The 10,988-nt window shown below is 38.3% G+C and overlaps 1 protein-coding gene across 7 annotated transcripts in view; it reads left to right on the plus strand.

Moving 5' to 3' along the window:
* LOC146753837 (uncharacterized) overlaps window positions 1–9,604 on the plus strand; it is a 45,716-nt gene extending 36,112 nt beyond the window's left edge. The window contains exons 35-40 of one of the 7 annotated variants that reach the window (XR_014939573.1): window positions 4,065–4,121; window positions 5,413–5,464; window positions 6,339–6,407; window positions 6,510–6,575; window positions 8,063–8,173; window positions 8,778–9,604. Coding sequence is in view for 4 of the 7 variants with exons in the window: in XM_085529484.1 (XP_085385610.1) it covers window positions 4,065–4,121; window positions 5,413–5,464; window positions 6,339–6,407; window positions 6,510–6,575; window positions 8,778–8,789 (256 nt within the window). In the remaining 3 variants the exon portion in view is untranslated. Of the gene's footprint in view, window positions 1–1,692; window positions 2,307–2,333; window positions 2,421–3,468; window positions 3,514–4,064; window positions 4,122–5,412; window positions 5,465–5,824; window positions 5,910–6,338; window positions 6,408–6,509; window positions 6,576–8,062; window positions 8,174–8,777 lie in introns of those variants that run through there. The other 6 variants (XR_014939574.1, XM_085529484.1, XR_014939572.1 and 3 more) reach the window with 6 other exon arrangements.
* The last annotated feature ends 1,384 nt before the right edge of the window (window positions 9,605–10,988 follow it).

The raw sequence follows: 10,988 nt of genomic DNA on the forward strand, positions 1-10,988 counted from the left end.
CAAACATGAGTGGGACAGGATTAATGATCGGGACATAAGTGAAAGGAGGTGATGTTGTTTTCCCCTCCTTTGCTCTGAAAGGTCTCATCCATTTCACCTAGATGGCTCCTTAGTTAGGGATGTAGTTACAGGTTTCTGTCCATGATTACAGTTATTGGCATAATAAACAGAAGCTTAATTGAGTGTAACAATGCAGCACAATGCTAGTTATGGTCCACCTAAAATTTTTTGATTACATCAGACTGCAGTTTTAAAGATGTGATTTACACATAAGTGTATTCATCCCCGTGTACGATTCATTGCATTGTTCTGAGGTGAACGTTGGTGATGCTTGAGGATATACTTTCATTTTCCTTAAACCACAAAGCTAAGTAAATGATAAAAAAGTCGATTGTATGATTAGACAAGGTCTAAGGAAAACAATCAAATGTGCTGTGATTTGTTTCCTGAGAACATATGTGTGTCAGAGGCAGCAAGGTAATTATTTGTACTTCACTGGAAGAAAGGTTTATTTCTTGACAAGTAGAACAACAGCAGCATAAAGCCGGCAGTGCTGATGCACTTCAAGCTGTCTGTTGTACTCATTAGCTGTACTGCTGATTAGAAGTATGCTTCTGTTGTACTGAGCTTTGGGATCCAAGTAATATTTACATTCTATTTTAGACAGTTTTCAAGTGATGAAAACTCTTTTAGTGCAACGTTTGGCATGTGAGTTAATGGACTTAGTTTTGAAAGTATTCCATTGTTAATTCCATTGCTAGTCATTTCACCACACAGATATTTGTTCTTTCTCTGCTATTGAGAGATTCTGTTTCAAGACAGTGTAAGTGTTAAGCATGAGAACTCAGTGGGAACAGACTCAGCATTTTTGCCTATTTTACATCACCTTGGACAGATGATGAGGCTTTCATAGAGACATATATCATACATACAATCAAAGTGGCATGGTAGGAGATGACATTGAAATTTGCACAAATATTCCAGGTAACCGTCCAAATGAGAAGCTGAAGGCAGAGTATAGCAAAGTATAATTCTTAATTGTAAGAATGGTTGTTACAAGAGATGACTCTGTTGCATTGTTATTTTGATCAACCTCTGCATATTTGTCAGAGGTTTTTCCCTGCTCTGTGTACTTGTAAAGTTGTGGGGTTTTTTTTTTTCTCCATAAGTATTTTGTTTTTTAAGGTTTGTTTATATACTCTAACAGTTATTTTTCTGGTAAGGGACTCGTATCTATTCAAGGCAAATCTCATCAAGAGATAGGCCAAGGTGTCCATGAGCTGTATGATCTGGAAGAGACTGCAATAGAATGGAAAGAAGATGAAAAAAGAACCAATAGGTTCATTCCCAGGGTGAGAGAGTGAGGCAGACTACTACATACTGTATCGGATTAACAGATGATTTAGTTGCCTGGAAGTAGAATAAAATGTCAGGTAACAGAGGCATCTAAGTAAAGTGTACTGAAAGAACAGACCTACAGAACAGTGAGGATTGGTAAGTGCAGAAATAGTTTTTCATTTCTAGCTTTTTCATTGATAGTTGGCCATAAAAACAGTTCCTTACAATGTAGTAACTTAAGCAGTATGAATGAAAATCATACATTGTGTAAAATGATTTTGGCATAGTTTAAATGCAAATTAATTTGAGCATTTTTTAAACATGCTTAATCCAGTTGTTTTAATTATTGTCTAGCACTTGACAGAGGAGAAGCCAGAAGGCCTTGTCAACGAAGCGTCTCAGTATGGATATCAAAACCACTTTTTTAATCATAGTCAGTGACTGCACTGTGCGGAAATCCTCCCTTGCTTTTATACAAAGGTAGAAAACAAAAATTACTCTGTACTTCATTTGATCATTCTGCTTAGATATGAATTTTCTAATAAGTAGGTTGATCTGAAAATAATGCCTCCTCTTTTTTTCCATGGAAACTACAACAGATAGAGTACAAATTACAGGTTGAAAGAAGCTCAACTTTCAGCTACAAAAACAGTTTTCAGTATAGTCTCCTCACCATTAGCTATACATTTTTGCTAGCAGTGAAAAAGCCTCAGCATGCTGTGCTTGTAAACATTTCAGTGGCCATGGCTTGTCTTTCATGTCACTGGCTGCTGCTACTTTTGTCTACTGAAATGCACAAGCCACAAGTAACCTCTAGAAGCTAATACTGTAGTCATTCCATGATGTTTTAGTTGGCTGATGGTTTGGTTAATGTTTGCCTTCCTGTACTAACAATATAGTAATTTTACAGTGCTATGAGAGACATACTGCTTCTGCCTTACAAAAAGCTGCTTTTTTTTTCAAGGTGTTCCTTTTTTCTTTTTCCAAATGCATAGGCAGCTTGCATTAGCTGATCTTGTAATCGTCAATAAAACGGATTTGGTTTCAAGGGAAGAATTGAATAAAGTCAGAACAACTGTCAGGTATGAAATTTCTGGTATAACCGTGACATTGTATGTGCTCAAATGTTCTTAGAAATTAGATCTCATGATTGTTCCAACAGATCATGTAGTGAAAAAGAGCAGTGAGAAAGCAGTGAAAAAGAGTCTGCCCCTTTCTGGAGATGTTTCCAGTGCATTTCTGTGCTTCCACAGTCTTATCAGCTTGCCTAAGTAAGATTTGATGTTACCTGCTCAGAAGTGTAGAATTATAGAATAGAATCAAAGAATGCTTTTAAGTTAGAGGGAACCTTCAAGGACCATTGACTCCAACCTCTGGCTCTACTCAGGACCACCCAAAATTCCAATTCTATGTCTGAGAGCTTTCTCCAAACGTTCCTTGAACTCTGGCTGCTTGGGGCTGTTCCATGTCTACCGCCCTCTGGTGAAGAACCTTTTCCTAATACCCAACCTGACCCTCTTCTGGTGCAACTCCACACCGTTTCCTTGGCTAAATTAGGCCTAAAAAATGCCTTATAATAGACCTTTGTCTTAAGTGCTCACATTCTTATACTATTGGGCAGCTGTTGCCATTTGTCTGAGTTAACCACGGGGGGCAATGTCTGCTAGTCCATACATGTTTATTAGCAAATATAAAGGGGTATGGAAGATATCTGAATAATTGTCATGGATGTAAAAGAACAAATGGGCTGAATCAAACCAGTGTTCAAAGGTGTGTTCCATCTTTCTCAGTACCGTGACAGACAAAATGGAATATTGAGAAATACTTTGCAACGTTATTTGTGGTTCAGACTCTTGAGAATTCTTAACCTTGCAGTTTGTACGGGGAGAAGAAAAATGCTATGTTCAGTAGTAATATTTTATTGTCAGAAGTTGTGAATTTTGACCTTGGTTCGGCTATAAAATGTCACAAAAGCAAACTTTTTCTTGATGCCTCTTGGACTGTAAAACATTGAGTAACAGTGTGAGAGATGTCGTTATGTTTCTTGTATTGCTCTACATTGTTAAATTGTTCAATCGATATATTACAGTTGCGTTTGCACCTCATTTTGCTTTTTTCTATTTGTTTTAGGTCAATATATGGACTTGTCGAAACTTTGGAGACACAAAGGTCGAGGTATTAGATTAACCTGTATTCCAACAAGTACCAAATCCTGTCCCACTGACATTATTTTTACCAAGCTTTCATTATGATCTGTTGGCTGTGCACATGCATACCTACCTGTACTGTGTTTTAATGTGTGCTTGTGTTCAAAGAGGTACAGAACGATTGTTCCCATCAGAGAACTAGATAACACTTAGGCATCCAATACAAATCACATCTTTCAGAAAACAGATTCTTGTGTGGGTTTTTTTTGGTTTTTTTTTTTGTTTGTTTTTTAGTATTAATTTATTTTTTAACTGTATTCACTAAAATTCTCTTTTTATGCTCCCATATTACTGTAGAGCTGAAAGCTGCTTTACTCCATGGTAGATAGCACTGACTGCTGACATCTGAAAATAGGGCTAGCTTCTGGTGCTTTGCATTGGAATAAGAGATCAGGAAAAAAAAACAACAAACATGAACAATTATTTATATGTTTAAAAATGAGTAATCGAAGCTTCAGTACACATAATTCTTACATGCAGTGAAAATACAAAGCTTTCTTTCTCTCCCTATCTGTGCAGAGTTGATCTTTCCAATGTGCTGGACCTGCATGCTTTTGACAGTCTATCTGGAATCAGGTATGGCAATAATTTCACTTTTATTAAAAGTAATGCTCATTGCATAGTTAGACGCATGAAGTAGGTACATTTACATTTAGGCAGAGTCTGCATCTGAATTTCTGTTCCATGTTCTAGTTCAGACACTTGTTTACAATTCTCAGTAAGAGTAAGAAGTAATAGAAAGAGGATGTTTTTCCACTTGAGATACATGCAGCAAAAGATTGTAGGGTTTGTAAAATGAAATGAGAGCCAAAGCACCCACGATTGTTTGGCGTTTTCCCCCCGTTTCCCTTGTTGAGGCTTTAAGTTGTCCATTAGTACTACTACTAATCAACAAGATCTCAGTGCTTTTTTCTGGTTCTCTTAAAACTCAGAGGATTTAATTTTTTTCTTGCTTTACATTGTGATGAACTGGAGACCTTAGTTTTCACAGGAAAAACTGAGTTCCACAACAACCTAAGCCTTGGAAATGTTGTTCAGCGTGTTCCTGGATCCGTTATGTCCTCTGGTTCTTTTATGACTAAGAGACTGAGCTTTAAATTAGCAAACACTGCACAGTGTGCAGTGGGAATTAGCTTTGGGAATGAGTTAAGTAGAAAGCGTTGTATAGTATTTCACTTCATTTTATACTGCACATTTTACTCTTAGAAGCAATGGCTTTGTTCATTTTTTACTTCCTAACATAGTTTCAAAAAGTGATGCCCAACAAATCATCCCACAGATGTCAGAAGTTACTGTTTTGTTTTATAAAGATGTAAGAGTGTAGAATGTAGATAGAAGTCCATGGCAACTTACTCTATGATGGTTAAAAGTTAGTAGGTTGTACTACTAGCCTTGTTGTGAAAATGGGTCTCCTAAGTCTTTCTTGTAAGACACTGACAGCTGAGTTAGAACAAAGCGTTTCTAACCATAACAGACTCTCTTGGCCCAAGGACAGCTTTAATCCAACCAGAAATAACCATCCAATAGGTCACTCCTTGCTTTATCACTCATACGTCAGAATTTTTTTCCTAATCTAGAAAGGAAATCCGTAATGGTTCTGTACATTACTATAGTCAAATTAGATAATTGACAGTGGAATTCCAGCAGTTAAGCTATGGCAGACTTCCTATCACAGATCATTTGAAAGATCAAACAAACATAATTAAACATAACTATTCTGAGATTAAAGCTGAATTAACAGTTGAAAATTACTTTGATAAACAGCACTTTAGTTTTGGTCTGCAGTACTGAAGAGTTTGTGTAGATCTTGTTTGAGATAATGACACTGCATCCATCCAGTGCAAATGCAACATCTGCTAGTTTACAGCTTGCAGAAAAAATTCGAGAGTATGAAGACAACAGATGCACATCTCGACAAGGTAATTACAACAAGCACTGCTTCAGTCTCGCTGTTAGAAGATAGTTCAGGATAACTGCAACCATGGCATACTAATCATCTTATTTTTTCAGAAGGTTTCAGGTAGAGAATAGTATGTTTAAGATCTCTGGAATATTACACTGAATGCCATGTACTTTGATACAGATAGATAGTAAATGTATATACTGAGTTCTGCTTTCAAATATGGCTTAAGAGTTCTATTGTTGGAAACAGTGTTCTTGTACATGGAGAGCATTACTACAACAGACAAGTAATACTATTCTTTTCAATATTTGCCCTTATTGAGCAATTGAGATTTGAGAATTGAGCCCTATACTTACACCTGATATTTATCCCGTAGGTCGAAATGATGTCAGTGTTTGTAGATACTGGGGAGTTGCTGTTCACAACTTTGCATTAATTAAGGTGTTAAAGAGACACATTCTGTGAGTGCTTCCCTTTGTTTTTAAACAGAAGATCAACAGATCAACCTGCAACAGTGAAATAGGTTTTCCTATAAATTTGATATAAATCCTATAACCGCACGTGTGCTAGAAGGTTAGGAATGTGAAATGCTTTGTTTTTCCAGATATGTAACCCAGCTTTCATTTATGTCAGGGTAGAATCTTCTCTCTTGCTCTGTGCAATAAAACAATCCTTGCATATTACAGTTTAAATTGCATTTTTATCTTGGTGATTGTGTTTTATTTAGAGAGAAAATACAGTATTTTGTCTGTTTTGTGGTTTTGATTTTTAATAAATAATTGAAGGGGAAAGGGTCTGGCCTGTCACTCCTTTAGAGTATAAGCAGTTGTGTGCTAAATGCTGCTTTTAAGCATCTATCTTGTCTGTCTTGTGTGTCTTTCCATTTACAGGACATAGTGACAGTAACACTTGAAGTCCTAGGAAATATTAAGGAAGAAAACCTTAATCTCTTTATACAGGTAAATATTAATACATCGCAGTCAAGTGCGAAATCATTGTGTCCTTTTGTAGAAAATCATCTTACGCTGTTGTGTTTGTGAAAACATTTTTCCTCTTTGTAGAATCTTCTGTGGGAAAAGAATGTGAAAGATAGGACTGGACGTACCATGGATGTCATAAGACTGAAGGTTTGCCTGAAACTTCCAACCTCTTCGTTTTGTGCTTTCCCTCTTTTTAAATGGAAAGAAACTGCAGTGTATTGTCAGCCACATACAGGTCAAAGAGCAGACAAAAGAGAGAACATCAGTTTGTCATTGATCCATGTAGAGACACTTAAATACCTGCTGGCCAATGAGACCACTCAAGGTAGCTGACAGAGAAGCAAACCACAGTACTACTAGCTGTGTAGTGAAAGGGGAGACTTGCAGTCCCAAACATGAGTGGGACAGGATTAATGATCAGGACATAAGTGAAAGGAGGTGATGTTGTTTTCCCCTCCTTTGCTCTGAAAGGTCTCATCCATTTCACCTAGATGGCTCCTTAGTTAGGGATGTAGTTACAGGTTTCTGTCCATGATTACAGTTGTTGGCATAATAAACAGAAGTTTAATTGAGTGTAACAATGCAGCACAATGCTAGTGATGGTCCACCTAAAATTTTTTGATTAAATCAGACTGCAGTTTTAAAGATGTGATTTACACATAAGTGTATTCATCCCCGTGTACGATTCATTGCATAGTTCTGAGGTGAACGTTGGTGATGCTTGAGGATATACTTTCATTTTCCTTAAACCACAAAGCTAAGTAAATGATAAAAAAGTCGATTGTATGATTAGACAAGGTCTAAGGAAAACAATCAAATGTGCTGTGATTTGTTTCCTGAGAACATATGTGTGTCAGAGGCAGCAAGGTAATTATTTGTACTTCACTGGAAGAAAGGTTTATTTCTTGACAAGTAGAACAACAGCAGCATAAAGCCGGCAGTGCTGATGCACTTCAAGCTGTCTGTTGTACTCATTAGCTGTACTGCTGATTAGAAGTATGCTTCTGTTGTACTGAGCTTTGGGATCCAAGTAATATTTACATTCTATTTTAGACAGTTTTCAAGTGATGAAAACTCTTTTAGTGCAACGTTTGGCATGTGAGTTAATGGACTTAGTTTTGAAAGTATTCCATTGTTAATTCCATTGCTAGTCATTTCACCACACAGATATTTGTTCTTTCTCTGCTATTCAGAGATTCTGTTTCAAGACAGTGTAAGTGTTAAGCATGAGAACTCAGTGGGAACAGACTCAGCATTTTTGCCTATTTTACATCACCTTGGACAGGTGATGAGGCTTTCATAGAGACACATATCATACATACAATCAAAGTGGCATGGTAGGAGATGACATTGAAATTTGCACAAATATTCCAGGTAACCGTCCAAATGAGAAGCTGAAGGCAGAGTATAGCAAAGTATAATTATTAATTGTAAGAATGGTTGTTACAAGAGATGACTCTGTTGCATTGTTCTTTTGTTCAACCTCTGCATAGTTGTCAGAGGTTTTTCCTTGCTTTGTGTACTTGTAATATTGTCTTCTTTTTTTTTTTTTCTCCATAAGTATTTTGTTTTTAAAGGTTTGTTTATATACTGTAAGAGTTATTTTTCTGGTAAGGGGCTCGTATCTATTCAAGGCAAATCTCATCAAGTGATAGTCCAAGATGTCCATGAGCTGTATGATCTGGAAGAGACTGCAATATAATGGAAAGAAGATGAAAAAAGAACCAATAGACTCGTTTTAATTGGTATGAGTAACTTTGTGCCTTTTCCTGTAACTTTAAGGAGCTTTTTCTTTCAGCAGCAGTCAAGTTAACCTGTCCAGTGAGAAGCAGCCACCCCGTACTAGTCAGAGTAACTGCAGTTATGATGTTCTGAGTAACCTCCAGTCCATGCTCTGTCCATGAAAACCCCCTGCACTTTCTTTAAGCAGCTGAGAGCAGCTGTGCTGTCCTTTGTAGTTGAATAAAATAAAATACCAGGTATTCAGAAATTATGTAAGCATTCTGGGGATTATTTTAAAAACAAATAATTGCTAATACGTTCGTGGGAATGCTTTGAGTATTTGATCACATAATCAATAACTGTGAAGATGATGATGTCATTTAAGCATACAAAGTCAGGTTCGTTTCTGAAAATCTTATAATGCTGAGTTGCGTATTTCTTGAAATCTGTTTTTGTAAATAAAATTAGTGTGGTTTTCTGCAGCTTAGTTTTGATAAAGTACTATTTTAACTCATTGGTAGAGTAAGTATCTTCTCTGGTGAGAAACCTTACAGGCTTCTGCTTGCAGGAATGGATTTTTGTAATACGCTCTACAATACAGTTAGCTAATCATTTTTCTCTTTGCAGGTAGGAACCTGAATAAAGAGATCATCAAAGAAGTATTCATAGGAACTGTGACAGAGAAGCATGAAAACAGTTGACACTGGACTATAAACAGGATGAAGTCTTGTGCTTAAATCTGCAAGTATTTATGATAAGAAGGACTGAATGACACACCATGTTGTAGTAGTTCCTTTTTCTGCTTCCAGTCTACTGGACAGTTAAACTCCTGAGCCCTGCTAAGAATCCCAGCTCACCTACTGTTGAAAGGTTGGCTCTTATGGTCTAGATTAAACACAAAAAAATTCTAGCATCTTGAATTAGGCTTAATTTATGCCGGTGAATTCATTTGGCTTTGCAGAAGTACCAATAGGCAGAAACTTGTTTCTTTTGTATGGGAAAAGAGGCCATAAATTACAGTATGTGAGTGTCATGGTTTAATAATTTTGTAATTTTGCTATCGGTATTCCACATCATAACATCATATAAAGCACAAATAATTTTACTGAATATACAACTTATAGAAGAAGACTACATCTCCCAGAGAACATCACGGTCAGAGATAAGTCACGAGACCTGGACACTGTATTATCTGACTCCCAGGCTGGACTGACGTTTTTTGAGTTCTGTCGTTCAGGGGAGTGTGTGGGAGCCTTCAGCTGTTTTGCCTAGAGTTTTACAGTAGGCCTCTCGGTTTTGGGACTCATTCTCTCTCCTACTTTGCTTGATTCGTTAGCTTAATTTCAATTATATTATATTGTGCCTCTTGAACACTGCCAGAGGTTGGTTTATGCCAGTCATGTAATCACAATAAAAAGTATTTAGTATTGGCTATTAAACTTCCTTGCATAGCTTTCCGCTTGTTCTTTGATTTTTAAATGCATGCAACCATCCCCGGTAACAAATCTGTTTTATAAATGAAAGCAAGATGTGCAGCCAGTCCCCACACAGCAGCTGTCCCCCCAGGCCTCTCTTCTCAGTTCTGCTGTTTGGTTTTTTCCCACATGATTTCATACGTTATGGAATGTCGCTCTGGCCATTTTAGGTCAGTGGTTCTGGTTCTGTCCCATTCTAGCTCTTTGTGTCAGCAGCAGCCCCTTGCTGGCAGGACAGTCCGAGGTGCTGCTCAGCAACAGGTGACATACTGCTGTGCTACCAACATTGTTTTTCTCCTTAAGCCAAAACAGCATCGCACCAGACACTGGGAAGAAAATCAGCTCTGTCCAGCTGAAACCAGGACACCAGCAGAGGCGAACTGATTCATCGTGTCATAAGTATTAGGTAGCTTGAAGAAGCTTCCACAAACCAGGAACTAATGCAAGGTGAAAAGAACGACTTCATGATAGTGTTACTGTTAAGAATCAAAGAATCACAGAATATCCTGCACAGGAAGGGACTGACACCCTGCTTTACACACGAGCACCCCAGAATGGAAACCCTGGGGCTGAGAGCATAGTCCAGATCCCCTACCCTCCCCTCTTTGCTTTTTTTTTCGGTACATTAAATGGGCATGGGGGGAGGGGACAGCACCGGAGGGGAGGTACCTTCCACCCTACCACAGCCCACCGATGAGATTGGGACTTAATTTTTTTCTCCTTGTTGAAACTCTCTCGTTGTTGTTTAGTGTCTCTGGGTTCATTAAACCGCCGTTCGGTCTCAGATCGTTCTTTTTTTTATATTTTTCCTTCCTAGATCCAATCGCAATTTCCCTTCCTTTCCCCTCTCTCCGAGCACACGTAGCCGGGCCAGGCCTGGCCACCGCACCATGCAGTTAGAGAGGGGAGGTACTTTTGTTCCTTCCCTGCCCGGGTTTGTTCCCGCTGTCACGGAGTGAGCTCTACAGAGAACTCTGTGACATCTACAAAGAGCAGCCTCTGCAAAACCAAAGTGCTTGAGCGGCGCTGTGTGCTGGGTATGTGCTTGGCATCTGGTGTCGTGACAAATTTGCATGTTTTCCCCGGCAGGAAGCAGAGATGCTGTTCCAGAGGCAAATCACAGTGATTTGATGACCTCTGCACCCTCCCCAAAATCTCCTACATGAAATCACCTTTCCAAAGCACCGTTTCCTCCACTGCTCTTTACTTACTGCCGTTTTCCAGGTCTCCTTAAACCCCAGAATAAACACAGTACCTCTGGATCTTATCTCCTGTCATGCTGAGTTTTCAGGAATTAGACCTGGGAGAAGTTGTACTGAGGGACGTGGTTTAGTGAGAACTCTTGGTGATGGGTGGATGGTTG

Source organism: Coturnix japonica, chromosome Z (genome assembly GCF_054131305.1).
Source record: "Coturnix japonica strain WE chromosome Z, WE-NBRP24, whole genome shotgun sequence".
In the NCBI taxonomy this organism is placed as follows: domain Eukaryota; kingdom Metazoa; phylum Chordata; class Aves; order Galliformes; family Phasianidae; genus Coturnix; species Coturnix japonica.